General features: G+C 41.7%; 3 protein-coding genes across 6 annotated transcripts; all 3 read right to left on the bottom strand.

The window, feature by feature from the left end:
- Positions 1-237: 237 nt before the first annotated feature.
- On the bottom strand, positions 238-8,524 carry lztr1 (leucine zipper like post translational regulator 1). Of its 4 annotated transcripts, none has more exons than XM_083978302.1 (19): positions 7,899-8,524; positions 7,692-7,754; positions 6,625-6,681; positions 6,455-6,534; positions 6,248-6,356; positions 6,049-6,132; positions 5,897-5,954; positions 5,660-5,799; positions 5,369-5,570; positions 4,934-5,044; positions 4,672-4,764; positions 4,002-4,109; positions 3,436-3,625; positions 3,163-3,332; positions 2,778-3,061; positions 2,492-2,641; positions 1,720-1,825; positions 1,511-1,591; positions 238-1,072 (listed from the first exon to the last, which is right to left on the bottom strand). In XM_083978302.1, the coding sequence occupies exons 1-19, from the start codon at positions 8,048-8,050 to the stop codon at positions 956-958; spliced, it is 2,355 nt and encodes a 784-aa protein (XP_083834428.1). In that variant the 5' UTR covers positions 8,051-8,524; the 3' UTR covers positions 238-955. The 4 variants fall into 4 exon arrangements, with proteins under 4 accessions (XP_083834428.1, XP_083834429.1, XP_083834430.1 ...); XM_083978303.1 differs by having other exon boundaries at positions 3,436-3,622; XM_083978304.1 differs by having other exon boundaries at positions 4,002-4,097.
- A 2,686-nt stretch (positions 8,525-11,210) lies between these two features.
- Positions 11,211-15,784, bottom strand: gal3st1a (galactose-3-O-sulfotransferase 1a; the record flags this gene model as incomplete). Its single annotated transcript, XM_083978418.1, has 3 exons — positions 15,554-15,784; positions 12,771-12,921; positions 11,211-12,360 (listed from the first exon to the last, which is right to left on the bottom strand). Exons 2-3 carry the CDS (start codon positions 12,896-12,898, stop codon positions 11,211-11,213), a joined length of 1,278 nt encoding a protein of 425 aa, XP_083834544.1. The 5' UTR covers positions 12,899-12,921; positions 15,554-15,784.
- A 1,502-nt stretch (positions 15,785-17,286) lies between these two features.
- Positions 17,287-23,185, bottom strand: pes (pescadillo). The gene is made up of 15 exons (XM_083979263.1): positions 23,005-23,185; positions 22,706-22,785; positions 22,136-22,289; positions 21,816-21,925; positions 21,562-21,733; positions 21,383-21,472; positions 20,951-21,067; positions 20,582-20,659; positions 20,196-20,285; positions 19,611-19,741; positions 19,354-19,479; positions 18,651-18,835; positions 18,225-18,376; positions 17,973-18,140; positions 17,287-17,686 (listed from the first exon to the last, which is right to left on the bottom strand). Exons 1-15 carry the CDS (start codon positions 23,026-23,028, stop codon positions 17,612-17,614), a joined length of 1,752 nt encoding a protein of 583 aa, XP_083835389.1. The 5' UTR covers positions 23,029-23,185; the 3' UTR covers positions 17,287-17,611.
- Positions 23,186-23,806: the final 621 nt, after the last annotated feature.

The raw sequence follows: 23,806 nt of genomic DNA, 5'->3' as shown, positions 1-23,806 counted from the left end.
AGCAGATCTAAATCCCTTTCAAGCAGGTGGCTGGCTAACTAACATACTGCAGTTTAGTAAAAGCAGATACAATATGAACACTGGGTTGAGTTACCTGCAGGATTTAAAGGCATCTGAAAGGTTTGTTTTGCTCTGTACTGAGAACTGCCACATGATGGAACTGAACTGGAATTACACATCCAGGTAGCTGACTCAAAGCAGACACCTACAGAAACACAATGACAAAGACATATGACATATTTTGTACGAGAGGATTTATTAAGGCTTTAAATATATGAAACTCATGTGGGTAAATATTTTACACCATCATACTGATGTCACTAAATACTTACTGCTATATTGTATCATTAAAGAGAGCTTGCCTGTTAGTAATGGTATGAGGTGATAAGTATTACAAAGATGTGTGCCAAGGACATTAAACAAAACAAACAGCTGTAAGACAGACATACATTATCATTATGTTCATATAATAGTCTTGGTTCCTTACAGCAGGTGTGTTAACTGTGACAGAGCTGAGAATAATACAGGGGATGAATATGTATTTATATAAATAATGCATGTAATGGTGGTGTATACTTTAATTAAGTTGTATTTGAATGACTGAGAATGTATCTGAGCAGATATCGTAGAAGAAGACAGCTGAGGGCAAACTATTTCAGTGCACTGCATATCTTTACCTAAATGCAGCAGAAATACTGAGCAGAAAAAAAAACTGCTAAAGTTGTATAGAATTTGGTTTCTTCACTGATTTCACTCCTCACTGAGATGCAGAACTGAGGACATTTTGATACTGCATGTAAAAACCTTCCACTGCGTGTGTGTGGGTCGAGACATGCAAGGTCCAACATAAAGACAAGTACTGTGTGCTGGGGGAGGAGGGAATGACTAGAAGTAGGTGGAGCAGAGGTGTATGGCCTCTGTGAGAGGACAAAAGAGCCCGGCTCTCGGCGTCATCCTAAATGTCGGAGCCCATCTCAGCACACTGTTTGTCTGATATGTGTGTCGCTAGAGACTCAATGATGTCCAACAGCAGCAGCTGGCTGAGAGACCGCAGGTTGGGGAGCTTGGATACCTTTGGGAGGGGAGGAGAGCAAACAAAAGGGAAAAAAATGAGCAATAAATTAAGAAAAGACAACGATGAGTCAAACAGAGGAATAAGCAGCATTTGATCGCTCGTGCACCAAAAATGAGGATAAACTGAAAAAAAAAAAAAGAAGCTTAACAGAAACATTAACACTCCAGCAAAGTGGGGTGAGAATTGAGTGCCTGGCTGTCTCTTTGAATAACAAACAATAATCAGAGTGACACTCTGACCCTCATCGGTATGTGATGAGGTGCTTGTTCAGCCGGCTGGGCTGTAAACAGTCTCCTCTCTATGTAGAGGATGGAGGGCGATCCACTAAGAGGCCAAAGGTGCCAGCCTCCCGCTAAGATGACGAGGCTACAGGGTTAGCTCAGCTGCAGTGAGTGGGCAGCAAACCCCAAGGGCTCCGGATACAAGCCCACCCACCTTAATGAATTGGTGGACAATAATGTGCAGGCAGTGCTTTTTCATGTCCAGAGCCTGGGTCTTATCCGCTGCCTCCAGAATCTGAAAAGGGGAGAAAAATAATTAGGGGAGAAGTGAGTGAAGAAATGATTCACACTGTACAAAAAACAGTCAGGGACATCATTGTCACAGTGGGTCACTGCCTCCCCCCACAGTGAAAACATAAATACCTGCAAGACATTCTCCACAGTAACGTTCATCTCCAGATTCTGCTTGCAATAAGCCTGCAGCCTGTTGTTGGAGAACCCGTAGTAATATGGTGCCGCAAAGAGATAGCTGTTTTTACAAGAGTCAAGGAAATTAAGAGTTTTCTCTCTACACAAAACTGCATTAAAATATTTTTCATTTCCTTTTGCTTGGAATGCATGATATTGTGTTTTGACCACCAAGCAGTAACTTTTACCTTTGCACAGATCTTCTATATGAATATGGTCATTATGAACAAGTCAATACAAATTTCCTGAGGTGATAATGATGGTATGAAATAAACGAGAGTGATACATTGCTCTCTGACTTGTATCTTGCGGGAGCAGAAACCACAGTGACTCACAGTTAAAGCAGCAGTGTATTAAGATGCAGTTCTGTAATGGCCACTAGATGGTGTGTGTTGACAACCTATAGTAACCCTAAACTTGACAGAGCCAACCCATTCCCCCGTCTCTGATGTCCTTCATCTTCAACACATCATTTTCCAGGTTTATCGCATTCAGCCATTGTGATTAAGACAGTCATTGAACTGTGCCACAGCTTCACTCTGCTACCGAAATGTGTGTTTTCTGACTCAAATAATAGAAGCAGTGTCTGATCTCATAAGATGCCTTCAAATGACTCATTCTTAGTTTCATTTCATTACATTTGCAAAACTCTTTCCGAGATATTTATGAATTTTGAGTTAAGACTTTTAATCTCAAGAATGAAACCGTCTGAATTTGAGAAGGATACAGTGAATCCTCTGGAGGCATGTTGACATCGCCGTAGTAGATATAACGCAGCATGGACTCAAAGGCCTGCTTACTTGGAACCATCTCGCCGATGGAGATATTAACCTGACCATCCTCGGGCATGAAGGAGCGGAACATCGCCTCAAAGTAACTGGGGAACAAAAGTGCAAAAATTACATTATGTCCAACCTCTAAACACAGTTAGTTGTACAGTTTACATGTTGTCATTTTATTTTCTGACTGCTCTATGTGCACAAAGCAGATGGTAAAACCTGAGCTGTCGCTACCTGGATCGGGCTGCCAGTATGGCTTTATGTGCAGGTCGGGGATGTCCGTCTAACAGTAGGATAATGTCGCAGAACTCCAGGCCGCCTCCCTCAAGGTAAGCCTTCATGTCCTGCACCAGGGAAGTCCCAATGTCCACAGGCTGGTCTGAGTACAACCTGAGTGGAGGCTGCTGCTTCCGCCGCACAATCTCCACTATCAGAGGAGTGGACAGATGCTCAAACTCCTTCGTCATGATCACCTGGTTGAAGTGCGATTCCTTCACCACGAAATTAAGGCAATGTTCCTAGTGGAGACACACACAAAAATACACCCTGACCTTCAAACACTGGTGGGCAGTAAGATTTAAGATGTGCAGCTCGTGTAAACTCAGTGATCCATCTGTACCTTGAGCTGGTCCAGTTGCAGCTTGTTGGCGTTTTCACAAACACTGAGAACGTTCTGCAGGTCGACCGACGCCTCGATGTACTGCACGCACAGCTGCTCCAGGCGGGAAAGCTTAAAACTAAGAGCGAGTTTGTAAACATCCATGATCAGGAGGACATCCTGGACATGACCTATGTGGACAGGTAGAGACAAGAGCAATAGTCAAGACATTTGTTTTTCCTCTTTTTAACTGCTCCATCCAAATATGACATGCATGAGGAGAGAGCCGTGTACCTCTGCGTGGATACTGGATCTTGTCTGTGTAGAGGAACTGCATTAAGACTTCAAAAGGCTGGGCCTCCGCTTCCCTGATGGCCACCTCTAGCATCGGCTGTGAGCCCGATGGCCTGTTGCCTGCTGGGATATCCCTCGGGCCTCCAGCTGCCCCTTCATCACTCTCCTCGCTGCATTCCTGTTTAGTCTTCTGCACACAGAGACGGCAAATTATGAAACTCTCTCTGTTTGACATTCCAGCTCTCTGCTCCAGTGTCCTCTTACTTACTGTTACCACTGTTCATATTAAAGTTGATCTGTGTATGCTGTTGAAGTAGTTGGCATGTTAACTCTGTATCCCACCTGCCCTAAGCATGGCGACTCTCATACACAGTTTTACTCAAGCCATTTTGAACAAAAATATACTTCAGGAGCTCATCCATCTTTTGCTATTTGACTAAAGATCATCCTGGAATTCGAATAAACTACAGATGCCTCCTGTCTCACAGATACATAATACATTCTGACAACATCCAGTCTCCCTTTGTCTCAGAGGAAATGGGGTGTAGCGGCTGTATGGCTCTCACCTGTCGCTGCCTATCCCGAGCCTGCAGGATTTTCTTCCGCAGCCACTGACATCTTGCAGTCACTATGGCAATGTGTCCCAACACTCTCTCCTCCCTCTGTAAATAAAACTAATATGGCATCAGACACACTGTGTTGCGGTTGTATGTCTATGCCAACCAGCCAAGTTTCAGGAAATGTGGTCAAAACCTTCTTTTTCCAGTGTTGAATAATGACCAGAAGTATTTTTGCAGGACATTATGAAAATGACCTTGGACCATTTGGATACAAACTGTCATCACTTAATAGTTGTTTTTCTATTTAACATATGTGTCAAAATGTATCAAAATGAGTGTAGGACTTTGTGAGTTAGGACAAAATAGTGTTTTATAACTCCCGAGTGAATATCTGTGCCAAATCTGAAGAAATTCTCTCAAGGCAGCCTTAAGACGTCACCTTCAAGATGCCAAGAAATGTTTTGTGAGGTCACAGTGACCTTGACCTTTGACCTCTGAAATCAGTTCAAGTCCAAGGAAACATTTGTACTGAATTCAAAGGGATTCACTTAAGGAGATACTGTATTCACAAGAATGACACCAATATACATATGAATGGACAACAAGTGGCTCCAATCATGTTAGGATAACATAAAATAAATGTTTCTGGTTTCCTCAGCTGCATAGACCAACTCACCTCTCCCAGAATAAACTCCACATCACAGAACTGGCGGTTCTCCCACAGTTTGCCGTAGTCTTCATGGAGAGTACACTTTGGATAGCATGAAAACTGAAAGCAGGAGAAAGTAATTGTTTTAAGTAATCAAGTAACTACTATATGTATTCTCCAAGCAAGCTAGAGTAGATTAAGCCAAAAAAAATTTCTTTGAGCAGGGAAATCGTTGATCATGATGATGAAATGATGCCAAATATGTAAAACCAAAAGTTTAGACATTAACCTGGAATCTGTACATCTCCCCGCTACGGACATTGTTGTCAACCGTCCCTCCAAAGATGTACATAGCATCCTGAATCACAGCAGCAGCATGGAAAAGTCTCCCAGTGGGCATCTGAAGAGACCAACAGAGGCAAAGTGAGCTAATTCAGCATTTACTATACAGTGTTATGAGAGTCTTTATCAGCACTTCTTTTAAAATCTATAATTTGATATTAATTAATGCATATTGAGGCTGGCACTAAAGAATAACACAACAGTGTTGTGAACTATATCTCAGCCAGATGCACACAACCACCAGGCTTTCTAGAGACACCTTTAACAATAAAATAGTGAATTATGTTGAATTAATGGCAGCGGAGCTTAAAATGAGGAGATAGATATTTAATATAAATTAATAAAAAGTTTTACATGCATATTTTATTTAGTAAGTTCTGACCTCACTGTCCAGGCTGGGGTGGATCACTTCCCAGCTCTGAGAGTCAACATCGTAGCAGTGCAGCTCGTTTGGCAGAGTGTTGTCAGCAGCACCGCCAAATACATACAGGTGGCGGTCAAAAGCGACCATAGTGTGGCCGTAGCGTCTCTGCGGGGGCGGAGGGGAGCCCCGCAGTAAATGTTCAGTCGGGATACGTGTCCACCTGAGAGTAACAGGAATGATTAGTGCCATGAAACTAGAGCAACTACAGGGGCGAGTGTCGCTTGTTTGCAAGGAAAAGGCTCTGCTCACATGTGGCCCTTGAACTCGAACTGGAAGAGGTTGTTGGTGATCTTGGCTCCACTCTGACCAGAAAACACAAACATCTTATCTCTGCACACGGCTACGGGGAAGTTACAGCAAGATGGAGGAATCTCACCACTCTGATCGATCTGGTGGACAAAAAAGGCAGAGACAGAGATGTTAACACACGGCACGTCTGAGTGTCTTTCTCTTAATAAGATTCTCATTAACTATGGTCACACTAGCCTCTTCCCAACATGCGTGTTCTCGATCCTGCAGGCTGATGGTCCACATGTCGTTCAGCCTGCACGTGGAGAAAATCTTTTTTAATATTACGCGCAATAAAACAAAGTGATTGTTTGAATCTTTTGTGGCATCGACAAACTAAATATAAATACCTGGCGTTTCCATCGTAACCAGCAAATATCCACAGTTTGTCACTGTACACGGTGGCTCCATGTGCAGACCGAGCCACTGGTAAGCTAAAACAGAGACAGAGAACCATTTATTTCCACCAAAATTTATTTCAGTTCCTCTCTGGATGTGAAACACTGATGATTGGAATACAAGATAAAAATCTTCAAATATATACATTACCTCCCCTCCACTTTCCACTCGGTCCACTGCCCTGTGGCAAACTTGTACTCAAACAGGTCATTCTTGTTTTTCAGATTTGAGTTTGAGTAAATGTCTCCAGTGTAGCCCCCTGGAATATAACCGTGCACCACAATACAGCATTAATATCACGTGAGTTTGAAAAGTGTGAAACTGATTTGGAAGATGATATGTATAAAAATGTTTTACCAAAAACAAACATGCTGCTGCCATAAACTACAGCCGAGTGGTGATATCTGGGGGCAGGTGGAGTCCCTGTGGTGAAAGCTCTGCAAAACGCATCACAAAAAGGAATTAGGTCATGTCCTACAGTTTATATGTATATTATGAATACTGGATTACAGTGGCTGAGGCCCTACCGACACCATGAGCAGTCCTTCACATCAAAGCGGAGCAAGTCGTTCAACATGTTCTTCCTATTGGGTGACAGAATTTAACCGTTTATAGCAGACAAGTGGAAAATGCATGTTATTGACAAGGAGGAATTGTATCTCCTCTGCTTTTTAATGTATGTATGTATGATCTCTCAAGACAGTTAAATGAATGTAAAACAGGTTGTACTGTAGAAACTCATGTGGTCAACCATCTCATGTATGCAGACGACTTGGTTGTACTCTCTCTGTGTGTATACTGCTGGGTTACAACAATTGTTGAGGATCTGCACACAATATGGCAAAGAATATGACATTAACTATAATAATAAATAGAAGATAATGGTTGTAAGATCTATCGGAGGACAGAAAATCAATTTTTCCTGGCCCCTTATACATGTTGAGGGAATTCAAATATCTTGGGCATATCTTTTCAGATGATCTTATGGTCGGCAGTGTTGTACAATATACACTCAGGCCAAAGTGCTGCTGAGAAAATTCTCTGTGTGCTCTGCAGATGTAAATGTGCTCTGTTCAAAGCCTGTGTCAACCCTCTGTATACAGCTCACCTCTGGTCCTCCTATAGAGTGAAAAGCATGCAGAGGCTTTGAGTGGCATATAATGATGGAGCCATGAAGCTGCTGTCCTAGCCTTCCTAGGTGGCATGGTGCCAGCTAGCTGTTTGTGTGTCCTAATGTACCAACATGTCAAGCACTGTTATGAAAGCTAATGTTTAATTTTATGTGTGGACTGGAAGTGTCTGAAAATACCATTGTAAATAGGCCCCATAATGGGCTACCGGTTCACATCCAGGCTTCAAAATGCACTGGCATGTTAGCTTGACCCTTTCTTAATAAGTAAATGCTGTCTCATACATGCTTTATGTACATGTATGATTTGTGTATATGAAATGTATTTTTAATGACAATGGTAACTTATGGTTAAGTACTGTACAATGTACTTCCTCCCATTCTTTGTCTGTCTTTTGATTTTCTTAATTGTTATTATGGACTACCAGTATGTGTCTGAAATAAATATTGTGCGCTAGTACTCACCCATTGTCTCCCCCAAACACGTAGATGGCGTCCCTGTAGGCCACAACAGTGTGCTTGCTGCGCCTGTAGAGGACCACATTGAGTGCAATAAGAATATGATGATGATACATGGTGAATATAAGACATAATATATAGATAATAAGACAGTAAACAAACAGCCAAGTTGAGTGAAGCTGTGTCACTGCTCATCTGTCAACATTACGGTACCTTGCGCCCACAAACTCGTCACACGGGGGGAGTCTCCTCCAGCGATGGACGGTCTCAAATGGGCCGAAGTTGAGCGTCAGATATTCCACGCTGTCGGAGCAACTGTGGTCGAAATCAACACTCGGTGCCACTTTGGTTGACTTACAGGACATTGTTGCTAACTCATGGAGCTGAATCACTGCTCAGGCAGGGCCACTCATCTGCGGGGGGCGACGTCCACTGCTAACGCCATCGTCAATGTCAGTCCTCCGGCGTGAGCGCTTGTGTTTCTGCCCCCTTTAATCAATCGAGGTGGGGCATCTGTGTCATCTGTTTGTGCTCGACTACAGTCCGAGTTTCACGTTAAAAGGACCGAGGTCTCTTAAGCTAACGACTAGCTTCCTGTGATGCTAAACATGAACATGGCTAGCTTTAGCGGGCTAACTAGCTTCGTGCTACCGCTGAGCTGCAAAAACTACAACTACTACAGCTAAAGTCTCCAACGGTGAACTGAAATATCTCCGAAAACAACTCAATATCCAGGCACCACCACGTACACTAATTGAATAGGAGCACAGTGAGGCATGAACCTCCGAAACTACACCAGCAAAACAACAGTGCTGATTGACATTAAACACTGTTGTCCAACCACGCCCCCGTGAGCCTGGTGAGTACTTCACTTCCTCTCTGAAAAGTCAGCATCAGGGCTGGACCGGGCTGGACCCTATCCGGCAGCTGGTTTAACTTCTTTATCTATTTGCCTCGCTCATATTTTCTAAACATATTGTATTTTAATACAGCTGAATTCCTACTTAAGATGTTTACATTTTATTTAGATGTTTTTTCAGTTTCTGAAATGGAGACAGAAACGTGGCTCCTCAATGCAACACGCTAATCATCAAGCTATTTCCGAGTGGTTCTGCAAAAATACTGATTTTATATGTTTGCTAAAATCACCACAAATATAAGGTAAAGCTATGTTTTGCAATGTGGCCTAAATCATGAGTTTTATTTTTTATTTTTCTCATTTTCTAATAGGCTAGTCCATTAGACAAATTTGACTTATTTGAAATTTAAAATGTGAGTTATACGAATTACTTTATTAATCCCCAAAGGGAGATTCTTTCACTAAAGGGCCTCCCCCTCCCCCCATATCAATCGTTCAAGTCAGCAGATGTAAATTTTAATGAGCTGTTAATGCATGACTCATGGTGCATCCAGCTCATTCAGAGGCGTAATCCGAGTGAAACCCTTCCTTGGATTATTCATGTTTAATTTTTACAGCACTAAATTGCAGCAAGTGATTCTCAAATGTGGAAAGAAAACAATGCTTATGTGTTTCCTTTACACAATCCCTTTCAATCCAAGCACTTTGTAATTTTAATTTTGATAAAGCTATACAAATAAAAGTTATTGTTTTATGTTGTTCATTCCCAGAGGGCACTGCCAACACTTCAAGAACTGGTTGTTTATCATCATGGACCATACCTTCAAAATTAGATTTTTCTTATTCTAAAATGTTGGGATGTCTTATACCTTAATACATGATAAATCAAGCACAATCTTGTCGTGTGTAAATGATTAAATCACAGACAGATATAAAGGGAACTGTCAATCTTTATGAATCATACATTTAATACATACAGTATTACATGTCATTTTCACTTTATTTTGAGGATAAAAAGATTATCACATATTGCTGAGGGTGATGGGATGGGTAATGTATGGAGAACAAAATCAGTAAATGGGAGATAAATCATTCATGAGCTGAATCTCTCCATAAATACAAAAGACAACAAATGAAATATTAAATGCATAGAAAACTCAAAAAATATATAGGTAAATGTACACAAATTAAGAAATAAACCAGTGATACAGTGCATTATCAGGAAACCATCCATTTATTTCCTTTATTTCTTCAGGCTTTGATTACGATGCAGTGCAAACACACTCATTGCCATACTGCCTCTCTAGCTATGATTTACCCTACTTGGCTGACAATGAGTTTATTTTTGGATCGCTACACAACAAAGTCCCACTACATCATAATTGTTCCTACCAAGACACCTGGCAAGAGCAAATGCTGTTAGGATTAACATTGTGATATCAGGAGAAAGAACAGAATTGGCTACAACTGAAAGTCATAGAGAATAGAGGAAAACGTAATGACGTAACGAATAACGAATATATCATATTATATAAAAACTGATAAGGAAATTAAATGAATAATGAAATTATGTTCGTTCTCGATTGCATATTGCTGCATTTTGTATTTAATTTATTGGTAACGTGATAATGTCAAGAAATAGCCTAGAAATAACAGTCAATAGTAATGTCATGTTTTTCATAAAGGCAAAAGATTACACACGCTTTTCACGCTTTGAATTTTTAAGTCCTCGCAATTGACCGTTATTTCTGGGCTATTTCTACGTAATCAATCGTTATTTCTTTGCAAAATTTCTCAACATTAAAGGGTTACCAATTTATTCACTTCGTTGAATATTATTCAGCAGACCCTTTCCATTTCTCATGTCACTGCAGGGAAAGCACAGGTGTAATTAATACCAATAATTATTATGCTCACATTTGATTTAGAAGATGGAGTTCCAATGCCCTGGAACAGAGTGATCATTAATGCTACTAATTGCGCCTCTGCTTTAGCTGTTAAAATAAGAAACATGTCCTATTGGAAATGTCTGTTTGCTGAACTACATTTTTCTAAGTGATGGCTGATTTTGTCCTCCATAGACAATTATGAGCGATGGAATATTTAAACATACATTCACTATTTTCACATCAGTATTTAAGCTGTTAGTGGGGATTCAGTCTCTTAGAACTGAAATGTTTCAACTTTGGGGGATGGACACCAAAGAATTGGACAACATTTAGGTCACAGTGAAGTATGATTTGTTCAATGTCTTCAAAAGACCTTCACAATTTGGCAGGGATGGCAACAATGAGTCTTGATTCCATCAAAGGGCTTATAGAATTAGTCCTGAACGTCGTCGTTCACTCAACCACTCCATTAGGACAAGGTCACACATACACGAGGAAGAACATTTTAATGTCTGAAAATTGACTCATAAAGACAGAGAACATACTAGGCCTCATTTGCATACTAATTGGTTTGGTATTTGTGGATTGTGTGGTCAACAGTTTGTTTTTTCTGAAGCACCCATCAGATACATTTCAGTGCACAATCATATGAAACACAAAATGAGACAGGAATTGTGAGAGAAGCCATTATGCTCTCTCTGTCAGCCACACACTCAGACTTCTCTTCTTTGAAAACAATCTTTCAGAGTTGAATTGGCCACTCGTGCTCACATCTAGTCACCAGTTAATGATATCTCGGACATGGCCCCACAACTTGGTGATCCACAGATTCACCCCAAGCTCAGTTAAGTACTGAAGCTCTGGCATCAACATCTTGCGGCACAACTTCCGATGTGCTTTGTCCACGTTCTTCTTCAGGTTGTAGCCCATGATGGACTTCTCTCCGATGGGTTGCCAGGGCTGCATGGCTGTCTCCTGGATGCTGCCTGCCTCTACAGCACGACCCCCCTCGATGCAGATGGACGCCATCTCTGCGTTCCTCCTCCGGAGCTCTGCCACATCCTCAGCCATCCTCTGCCGTCCATACGCATTTACTTTCTTCCAAAAGGTGTTGTTGAAATGCTGGTATAGCTTCCAGTCAATAGCGTTCCACTCAAGAGCCCTGGCTCTCAACTCAGGGGTAAGTTTGGACACAGTGGATCCCTTGCGGGCGTTGAGCTTGAAGAAGAGCAAGTCATCCGTCTCCCAGCAGAGGGCATCCTTGAGCAGGATGAGTGATTCCTCAAAGTATTCCACCAACATGACCAGCTGAAAACGGTCAGTGATGGATTTGATTCCTTCCTCTACCCGTGGATCGTCCAGCTCTAGGGTGTTGTCCTGTCCAAAGTCAAAGAACAGCAAATTCTTGAGGTAGAATGAGTTGAAGCCCTGTGGATCAAAGTAGCAACTGGGGTCACGTAGGAACTCGGTCAGCTTGTCATCACCCGGTATCTTCCAGGTAAAAGGCACCAGCCGGCCAAAGTAGTGGAAGGACGACTCAAAAAGCTCTGCAGGGTCTCGGAGAATAGTGATGTAGGAAGTATCCAAAGGGAGCAACTTGGCCACCTCAGGTGCATTGAAGCGCATATGATTACAGATAATATTGAAACACATTCCAGGTCTGTAGTCTTTTACCTGGGAGCGTTCGAAAAGAGACGGATAGAAAAAGTCATTTCTGCTGTCAGGAAAGGCAAACTTGAGGCGGTGCTTCTCTCCAAAGCGGAAAAGGATGTTGATGAAGGTGCTGCTGGCTGTTTTGTGGGTTTTCATGAACATTATGTCGACTTTCGGTGCACAAGTCTGGCCATAGGTTTGGTGTGAGCTGTTTGTGGTTGGTTTGGAGTGGAGCTGGGATGGACGATGGGCACAGGAGTAAGGCACTGGAACCCTACAGAGGGGAAAATAGTGAAAACAATCACATAATTAATGCTCTGATAATTCTAATAAGGTTAACTTCCACACAAGAAGGTAACATTTAATCACATTTAAGTCTGGAACCTTTAAAGATGTTTTTTTTTTCTGTCAGTCAATTAATTGATTCACCTCTTAACTTTCTTCAGTTATTACTGAAGAAATCTGATAGAGTTGTGACAGTTGAGGTTCCTGTCACTATGCCTCCAATTGATCATGTGCCCTGGCTACTTGGCCAAGGGGTTGTCCCTTTGGGTGACTGGCAAGCGCGCATGACTTTTACCCGGGAGGTGTGGGTTCAATCCCCGCCCGGGCCCTCTTCACCTTGCCACAGAGTGAATGTTTTACGTATACTACGTGCATGTATGCAAGTATGGTGGATCTTACTCAGGCAGGCTGAAGTGGATCTGTGGTGTTGAGAGGCAGTAGAGCAGGATCATGCAGCTGGTCAGGAAGGTTCCCAGGACCAGGCCTTTGCACATGGACCTCCACTGCCTCCCTTGCTTTCCAGTCATGGTGCAGCAGAGTCAAGGAATACCTGAAAAACACAGAAAGTCCTCATCATCTGGCTACATTACAAGACAAAAAGCAACACTTTAGAGATTGTTCTCTGCTTTGTTGACACACTGACAACACTGCAAATCATTAATTTAGAGTAGACAGTTACTCGATTAATTGAATTAAAGTGTAAAGTGACTCCACAATCTTCTCTGGTGTCTGAGTAGAAAAAACAAGAACATCTGTAAAATTTAAACCAATTCAGTACAACGGTCTGTGAAAGATGTGTGTTGGTTCAATATTATATCTCTCTGTTATGTTATTATTTTATTCACAGAAGGAAATATTTAAAGGTTGAGTCAATTTCCCTAAAAAACAAAATATAGACTTGAATGAATCCCGCTTAATCATCACCTGGGCTTCAACTCATGTGTGGTGGTGACTGTGCCTCCCCCCAACCCCCACCACTCTACCCCCACCCCGCCCATATTTTGATGTAGTCGGGACGTTTCTGGGCAGAGAGTTGATGTGAGCAAGTTATTTGCTCTATTTTTTTGTTTAGAGTAACTAATGTCATCAAGAATATTTACCCTCAGGGTTACTTAATAAAGACTTAATCTCACTTCATATGGTTTTCGTCATCAGAAACATTGGGTGTAGGAAACACACACTAGGTGTAAGAAAAATTCAGTTATTATATGAACTACAAATTTACATACTTGGGACTTGAAATGACAAACCCTGTGTTTCTCCACTGTCCCATAAAATAAATTATGCACCACAGTGGAAAGTGATATTGCATTCCCCCTTGCATCCTGCAGTAAGACGAGCCACCTGCTGACTAAGCTATACACGTTACAAAGTGACACCACCTGGAATTTGTGACATCATGTGACCCGAGGTGACCGCAGTACAGAGCAGAACCAAAAAGTACAACAACAACAAGAAAGTATTTGAATTATAATTTTGTATTTGAAGAATGTTATTTTGAGCTAACTTCACCACCAGAGGCCCCCGTTCACTCTGAAACTATCATGAACAACGTCCTGCTGCTGCAGGAAACAGAACAAAATTATGGATTGAAATGAGTTAAAGTCCTTGTTGAAGGAAAATCTCTGATGGTGGAAGTATTTGTCTCTGGGTTTCAATAATAGGACCAGTACTACAGGTTCAAAGTTCTCTGTAGTAGTGTTTAGTAGTGTAGTGATAGCTATTTTTGGTAAAACATACTCATGTAGTATCAAAAGTAAGGGTACTAATTCTGCAATTAAATGGCCCTTAGCGACTGATTAACCAGTGGGTTTGGCTAATGGAGGTAGGTTGAAGTTTTAAGTTGTGAGATGGATAACTGGAGAGGAAGGATGTAAAACCAGATTTCAGACAAACAAATCCTATTAATTTTTCAGACTTTACTCTAATTGTTCTTCTTCTCAAAAAATAACAGATCTATTTGCTCTTCTGGACATAGAAACAGTTGAAACAGTGAAGCAATCTGAGAAGTTTAGAGGGGAAAATGTTTCCTCTGTAGTTTTGCCAACAATTCAAAGACAAAATGTGACAAGTGTCCCACAGAATTTTTTTTCTTGTAGAAGTGACAACAAAAGAAGTTCAGAACAACGACCCGTTTAGTTTGAAACTTTTTTCTCTTTTGGAAACTTTTGTTTGGTTTGTTTGTGCTGGGGGCAACACAAAGTGTAGAGATTTGGTTGACAGTGACATACAGATGAAATGAAAGTGAAGTTACAATACTCTTGACTGTGTCATGTTTGTAAATCACACAGAGAATTGTAAATGTGATAGCCTTTTAGACCAAGTGTCATTCATTATTTATTTTTGGATTTAGTCCAGCTTTGGCCTCATGACTTGAGATAGATGTCTGAAACCCTCATGCTGGCTTGAGTTACTTCTGTAAACTGTGGGGTTACATTCAGGTTAGGTCCAGCCTTATCGGAGCATTATACAAACATTACTCTTCAAACGCGGCTACAAAGACTTTTCCTGCTCTCCATCTGGACTCCATAAAGGGGCTATTATGGATGTGAGAGCACTTCCTCTGCAATGAGAACCAAGTCTAATGAGAGACACTGGAGGAACATGCTCGCTCAGGTGGAACAGTTTGGTCTGCAAATGTAAAGTGAGTTATGCAATATTATTTTCCAGTATTAACCTAAAAGCCTGAGTTCTTAGGTCAAATAAAAGTCATTGCCATTTTTTTAAGACTATCTCATACCGTTTGCTCAAGTTTTCCCCTCTGATTGCCTTTGAACATTAATGAATGTCCTTGCTGGATATAAACTATTAGATATACCACACCTGTTATCACAAATTGTTCTTCCACTGACACAGCATAGCCTACATGCAATATTACAGCCCACATTTAGCCTGGAGTGTGTTTATCCTAAGCTTTGCTTGGCTGCACACCAAACCAAGGGAAATTGTTCTTCACTTTGATATTATAACAGGAACAAATAGTAAGTTTAGTTTTAAGCAAAAGTAAACAACTGGGATAAGAATTATTTCAAACTGATTTCCTTGTTTGTGTTTTATGACAAACTCAAGGCATTGACTATTATGTATTAATCATTATTATTATCAAGGCAATGATTGACATTACAAAGCACACAATATTATTTTGTAAGGAAAACTTTCAATAGACTTAAAATATTTCTTACCTTCATATATAAATCCAAAGAAAAATTAATGGTAGAGTTTCCTGTAAAACTGCATCGTCTTCCTCCTTCCCAATCAACCTTCAGATGACCAATGCAAGTCGTTCTCCCTCCTACGGCTGTTCTTATGTCTGATCTCGACATACACATACTGTTATAGACCCAGCACCGGCCCTCGCTCCCCTTATCACATGTCCAGTGCTACGGAGCTCATTCATCTGGTTGCTGCTCCTCTTCTCCTCTTTCGCTCTACCTCTCTGCCTGCACACCTGATGCCTCGGGCTTCCTGCCGCCTCCCCCTCAACTTTCAATTCCAAAACTGCTCTCGCTGAATAAAGCACTGCAGGGAGGCTCATCTAGCCACCAGTGACGTCAAGCTCTCTGTCAGGGGATGTGCACTTGTCAGAGTGCAAAGGAGGGGGGTTAGGGGGGTGGGAGAGAGGCTGTATAGTCGCTTTTCTGTGTCTACATACAGAGGGCTATTGAGTAGACACTGGAGTCTGAGCTGCAAACTGATAGGAGGGGTACACAGCATAAAAAAAAAACAAATGCAGAGAGCCAAAGCACAAAGGCTCTAATTGTACCACTTGATCAAGACTGTTTTGTGTATTGTTTTGAAATGATTATTTAGCAAGCGGTGTCTATATGTGCTGAGCCTAAATGTACACAGCACAGCTATTAATCTGGCATTTCTGCTTTGAGAGACTTGCTCGACAAACTGGCAAACACTACACACCCTAAACTGTCACGTGATCATAGTATACATACACAATGGAAAGTTTTTAATTTACATTTTTTTCCATCTTTCCTCACAAATCTTTTTCTGCAGTTTGTGTGTTTAAGGTACCATGTTCAGTGTGTCAACATGTCAGACATGTAATGTCTGATGCAGCAGACGGTATCTTATACTTGGGACACTGCCATTCTCAGTAGACTCTCTTCTGCAAGACGGCAGATTTCAATAGAGAATGAAATGAACAATCAACCACAACTCACAAGTCTATTTGGTGCCGTGCGCCAGGATGTAGCAATATGTGGTCATAATGCTTCAACAATTACAGTACCCGTGAGCTTGTCTCTCTCTTCTCTATACACACTGTGGCCCCAATTCCTGAAAGGCACAGTGGATTTGTGCAGCTCATCCCACAGTCGTCATGCTCAAGCACGACACTGGTTGCTTTTGTTAAGCAGAGCGTGCCTTGGCCTGCAGGCACCCGGAGTGCCAGGCTGAGACCTGGACTGGGTGGGCATGCGTGGAATGCAGATCAGGGTCCGAGGGGAGGTGTGAGAGGGGGCAGGGAGTGTCTCGGGCTGAATGGGGAGATTGAGGAGTGCCGAGCATGACTGGCCTGGCCTTTGCCCCACCAGGATCACAGCAGCATCTCAGGGGGCAGACGGACTTATGCTCCATCGTCATCGACTCCCACTGCTTGTGTGTGGACCAATCAGTCAAGACAACCCACTGAGAGTGGCGCAGTGACCCGAGCCTCTATTCACTGCACGAATGTGGACTCTTGGGGCTTTGTGTGACATATTTTATCTTTTGCATTCTTCTGATCCATGCACAGCTGTGAGACGTGACACATGAGGGCCGTTCGCCTGCCATGGACTACCCGCTTGCTTCAATGACAATCCTTGAATGTACCACCCAATGGCGTAATGTGAAGAAACCATACAACAACTTAGCAACAGCCATACAACTTTCATCTGACGCAAGACCACAATCAACAGGCTTAATACACACCGTCTTTACTTTAAAATACAGAGGCTTTGAAGTAGGGATTTGAAAAGGGGGAATATGTTGTGTAATGTAGAACAGTAAATCAGAATTCATACAAGCAAAATGAAGACAACTTTTACATCGATAATTACACAGCTGGCATGTGCCACATCCTGCATTTCATCTTGAGGTTATCACACCCACATCATGGAGCATGTGGCTCACACACAGGGCGGTCTAATGCACATACAGGTTTCATGACGTGTCGACCTGTAATGCACTCCACCCTCATGAAGTTACATACACAAAAAGTCAGTCTTAAGAAGACGTCTTCGTGTGAGTTACTTGCGGGTCTTTTTCTTCTTTGCTTTTTCAGCATCGTCATGGGCCTTCCTCTTGGCAGTGAGCTTGTTAGCCTGTAAGAAGAAGCCAATGAATGCAGGTTAATGAACAGATGCTCGGCACCAGTCACACAGGCATCTTAGAGGTTAGTGAACTCAGGTCATCTCTGGGTATTCGTGTTTCCTACACATTAACCACACAATACTGTTAGACATTCTTGGGTGGAGATAAGGCGGCAGATATTGAAAATAAAGCATTCAGTGTTAAGATTGTTTGTGCAGCTTTGTGAAAAGATAACAGTCTGACATTTTTATCTGCATGTGAATCAATACTCCATCAATAGGAAAATTAAAAACAAACCTCTCTGATTTTTCTTTTCTTTCCGAACATGATCTTGTCGTAGAGGTATTTTTCCTTTTTCTTCATCATCATGATGGCAAGACGTTTCTCCTCTGCTTTCTCCTCCTGCTCCAGGCGTGCTGAGTTTTCCACCTTCACTTTTCCTGGCGTCACCTTGACTTGCAGAGACTGAAAGGAGGAGAGGAGTTGTTAAAGCTCCACTAGTTTACAAAAACACAGGATGGCGAGGGAAAGGGATCAGAAAGCCGTTACCTTGCCCTGGGATCGCTGTTGTTCCATTTTCTTTAGGTTTTCCTCCTCTGCCTCTTCCTCCTCATCATTGTCTTCTTCGTCATCTTCCTCGTCTTCATCCTCGTCCTCCTCCTCTTCTTCTTCTTCTTCTTCATCATCCTCCTGTTCCTGGGCTATGATGGAAGAAAAATGTATACATTTTGTGTTTATCATCTCTGAATCCTCTGCCCATATAAAAATTATTCCTGAGTAGCAAATATCCATTAACTTAATTAATTTATCACTTTGTACAACCGATTTCTATTAGAGGTTGCATAACTAAAGAGCCCTCACCTATGCGTAAAAACTAATTATAATTACTGTGATTCAATATAATATTAAAAAGTGAGTGAAAGGTTTTAATAGAGTTTGAAAGCTGGGATGTCAGAGGAATGTCTCTGTTCGTACCAGGCTTTTCTCCCCGCTGTAAGGCCATGATCTTCACTTTTTCGGGGGGCACGTAGTCGCCATCCTTCTCCTCCACAAATGGAGAAAGATGAGGGGGCAGGGTCACTCCGATGAAGTAGTCCTCTACAGGCAGGCGGAGTTTGGCGTTCACACAGTCGTACACCCACTGGGGCTGAATGTAGTATCTGAAACATCAAATAAAGGTTATAATGCATCTTTTTGTGGTCCAATATTAAATAAGGAGCAAGTGTGTCACTGTCTGGGAAAAAGGGGGGGCTTTTTCAGATTCAGATTCATGATTTATTGTCCCCGAGGGGAAATTCATTTCATCTTGCTAAAGTAATTTGAGTAATATGAGGGAGCTGTCAAAGAAAGAGGACAGGGTCTGTCAAACACAATGAATGGGGTTGCTTGGAGGCAAGAGAGCAGATAGATGACTGAAAGGATGCATTGTACAAGATATGGAAATGTACAAAGGGAGAGGGTCACAGTCTGCAGACACTTCCTGTATTCAGGATTCAGAACTACAGTCTGATTATCATTTACAGTGTAAAAAAAAGGACAGTTGAATAGCATCAATCTATTTTTACCATCAGAAGCCAGTTAAATAGTTACTATTCCTTTAGTTCACATACATGCTTTATGCTTCATGTAGTAACTTCTCATGTACATGCCGTTAACAGGAGTGAAAGTACAAAGTTACCTGTTCATATACTGTTTGTCGACGTTGGGTCTGTCAACTATTTGATGTGTGATGGTTTCATCCGTCTCCTCATATGTGCTACCAATGCAAACAGACTTGTCCCAGGACACCTCACCACCGAAACATCTGGAACAAAGCAGGAATAAACACAGTATTTTATAAAATGACTTACATCAATGTTGAGTTTATAACAATCATTATATGCTAAGTTTATTTTGCAGTCCTGACAGAGTTTCACTGCAGCAGACCTCACTCACCTGATGATGAAAGCCAGTGACTCTCTGGGCACTTCCCTGTTGAGGTAGACCTTGATGCCCTCGAAAAGTTTTTTCTGGGTTTCCTGCTCTTTCTGTTCCCTTTCTCTGGCCTCCATCTTCTCCATGTCTTCCTGAAAGAAAAAAAACACAATACAGAAAAATTGTGAAATTGTGAGAAGGTGTTTGTTTATTTTGCTTCCATGAATATACTGTATATCAGTCAAACTCTCTCAATGAGGGCAGTTCTTTCATAACAATGATCCTCTATCAAAAGGTTTCTTGGCACCCGCAGAGTCTCTGTGATCAAACGAGGCCAATAGTTGAGTGTCTCAAGACTGTTGGGTAAAACAAGCTTCCCAGGGTGGAGACGTCTCATCTTTAGCAACCAGACACCGGTATCAATCCCCAGTTTCACACCTTCAAAATCTGTGAATCCTCCGACAATGTGGCCTCTTACCTCAGAGACCAATTACTTGATCTAATGTTGTTTTTCTGCTTGTTTGACAAATCTCAGCAGTATGACTGTGGCATCAATGTTTTGTCCTTAGTCTATTTAAAAAAAGAAAAGAAAAAAGGATTTCTTACCCCTTCGTCAGGGAACTGGTCGAGTTCAGCCTCCTCCTCCTCTGCAGAAGAAACCACCCGCGACAGACTGGCACTCAGAGCTGACAGTTTCTACAAAGTCAGAAACAGGGTTCAAGCAGTGATCCTTTATTGCATTATTCAAATGCACACATCATTAACCCTCTACACTAATATCTTATATTTCCTAAATAAGAGAACACACCGATAACTGTTTTTTTTTTCCATTTTGAAGGATGTGTTTTTACACTTGTTGCTAACTTTATGTTTAAAAATACTGTTTTCTATCAGGTGTGATGGTGCATCAAACCAAAATATGCAATCAGAGACAGTGATAAATAGTGACAGGGCATACATAAATATGTATAATCATCTGTAATGAGACTCACCTCCAAGTAGCACTCTGAATTCATGGCGTAGTCATCCTCATTCTCTTCCTTCAGCTCTGACTCTGCTTTACTGTCCAGCTGCAACAGGAAGAATGACATCAACAACAAGGTCAATACTACTAAAATCTGTTACAATAACAGATTAGAAATGCTTATAAATATACACGTTTTGGAAATATTATCATATATAATTCAAAATATCCATTTGAATCAATTAACTGAATGTGAGCTATGAATGTACAGTATTTCTTAATAATACGATTTTGAAAATTAATTTTGTCTATACCGATCACCCACAACTAAATGCCTTAATAGGCCTTAAGAGAAAGCACATACAGTATATAGAGAGAAAAAAGCAGTCCAAGATACCTTTGGTGGGTAGAGCAGGTTGAGGGAATGGTAGATTCTGAAGTTGACGAACCCCAAAAGAGTGGTGTACATCTCTGTGAAAGTTGCCATTACTCTGTAGTCGACATCTGTTGGGTGCTGCAAAGACAAAAACCAATCAGAGTTGAACTAAGTGTCAACGGTATAATCTATACAAGAGCAGTCAAAATGTAAAAAATCTGTAATTTTCTGATCTACAGGGTTCACACACAGCTGGAGCAGTCAGTTAACTAATCTGAAGAATATTTTATATAAAAGGTAGAGTAATACCACTACAGATCAGTGACACTGTCTTGTTGTCTTGTCATGATGGGTTTGAATGCTGACAGGGCTGTGCTAACCTTCAGTGTAATCCCTTGATAATAACACAACACCATAATCACCACGGACTGCATTTCATCATTCTGCACTTACATCATGGGCGAACTGATATGGCACCAGCCATGTAATGAGCTGTCCCATCACCTCGGCTTGATAATATATTCCCTTGATGGAGATGAAAACCTACCGAACAGAGAGACAAACGTTTAATTCACTGCAGGACAGTTAAGTGTGAGGTCAGAGCTTTGTGGTCTGATGGTTGGCACTGATACCTTTCTGAGAGCACGAGCTGCGACAACATAGTTCATCCACTCCACAGAGAGGCGTCTGCACAGCTGGATTGTCTGGACGTGGCATTTTCCCGTTCGTGCGAAGGTAGAGAAGAGGAAGCACATGCAGAGAGCGTCGTCAATATCACGCAGGGCATCAATGAAGGAGGGGTACCTGTCACAGAAAAGAACATCAGTGAATTTATACAACGCTACAAACTGTTTTATCTCTTACCTAAGTCTCTCGACTGTCTCACCTTTCTTTGATGATGTGGTCCAGTTTATAGGTAGGCTTGTTCTCCTTCAGTCTCTCCACTGCAGACCATTCTGTTTTTCCATAAGCCCTCTTGAGTTTGCGAACGAATACCTGTTAAGATAAAACATTTTCAGTAATAATTCATACTGCACTGTATTACTGAGCAAAATTCAAGAGCATCTTATAACAGGGAACAAAACTAATTACAAAAAAAAAATCCATCTTCAACAAATAACTTCCCTCAAGCTTAAAAGCAAATGATTCACATTGTCTGTAAAGGGGGGGAGCCCTGCTAAGTAATACAGAAAAGTATGCCTGTACCTTGTAGTCCCTGAACTTCCTGACGATCGGCTCATGCAGCAGAAAGCGGATGTCTTTGAGCAGGTAGAAAGTCCTGGCTGCTGTGGAGCCCTTGTTCACCTTCTTCTTGTGCTTGGGCTCATGAGGGTAAATGCCTTTGAGGATGCATAGTCGTCTGACAATCAGAGGAAAAAAAGGAATAACTCATCTTTCTCACAGCTGCTTGCTGAGTGCATGTTACCAACCAGGTGATGAAGAGTAATTCAGATATTGTGATGACGAGCATGCACTAACCATGACAAATATTAATAATCTATTAGCTACTGTCAGCTCAGGTCTGAGGTTTTAACAAATTGTGATGGTCTCCAACTTTGCAGCAACAGAGTGAATGACCACTTGGCTTTTCAAGCTAATTAACTAATTGGATAAGTTAAAAATTAAATATTTAATCAACACCTCAGTTGAGAGAGTGAGTAGCATATTCTTCGTGACAGTGGGATTTATTACAATAGCCTGTAGTGTTGTTAAGTTAGTACCAAATAAACAGTGTTTATTACAGTAAACAGATTGCTTTTGTCAGTACAACATTACCTGAAGTCCGGGAGGCTGAGCTGTAACTTCTTACGAGCTTTATTTCTGGTGATGTAGTTGGTGGCAGAGCCCCTCTCATACTGAAAGACAGAAACAGATGTTCACGTTATATACGCTCGTAATGTAATAAAATACCTTATTTCAGAGACGGGACAATGAAATACTTTATCCTAAAATGCTCAACCGCATCAACGTGGTCAGAAAAACAAACTGGGGCTAGCTCCGTTAGCTCACAGCTAGCCAGGTTGGTGTCGTGTTAGTGTAGCTGAGCCTGACATCGGCTCCTCGGCGGCTCTCACCTTTTTCTTCTGAAGACCCCCCATTTACGACCTGTACGCGACCGTCCGCACAACTTTAGGTGGATTAAACTGTCAACAAATTAGGCAGTTCACGGACGTATACAACGCTCACTACCTCGACCAGCACCGACACACGTGTCGTCTGACATGCGCTGTGGAGGCGGAGCCACGCGGCGTAGGACCCAGAGGCCGCCCGCCTGTCCGCCTGATCAGAAACAGAGCAACACCCTATGGCAACACCAGAGCCAGTACACAGAAAGTAAAGCCATACATACACTGTAGTTTCACTGTTGTTTCAACCATAGATCCATAGATCCACACCGAACCCGATTAATTAATTCTCCTGAAATTTGACATGGCATAAGTCTGGACATTGTGCACTACATGGCCTCTAAAAAGTATTTGATTTAATTGCAATTTAATAAAGAAAGGCTGATATAAAAATAATTTCTATCCAATTATTTTTATATCAGCCCCCCTTTTATTTTATTTTTTATTTTATTTTTTTTTACAGTTTGTCTCATCATTAGCTAGCCTACAATATCCTCTGCCCTTAGACCTTCACATCAACTGAGGAAAAACTCCCAAGAAAACACTTTTTGGAGAAACCCCAGGGTGAGCAGCAGAGGAGGGATCCCTCACTCAGGCAGACGTGCATGCTGTACAGACAAGAAAACAGTTTATAACACAGAATATGGGAAAACAAATGGTAAGGGTTGGTAGGCCATACAGGAACAGCAGGGAGAGCAGACCAGCTTAGCTACTGGTTGACAGACTGGTTCATGAGCAGGGAGGGCAGGCC

This window comes from Trachurus trachurus (assembly GCF_905171665.1).
Source record: "Trachurus trachurus genome assembly, chromosome: 9".
Lineage (NCBI taxonomy): Eukaryota > Metazoa > Chordata > Actinopteri > Carangiformes > Carangidae > Trachurus > Trachurus trachurus.
Note: the sequence above shows the minus strand (reverse complement) of the source record. Positions and strands in the feature narration are given on the sequence as shown.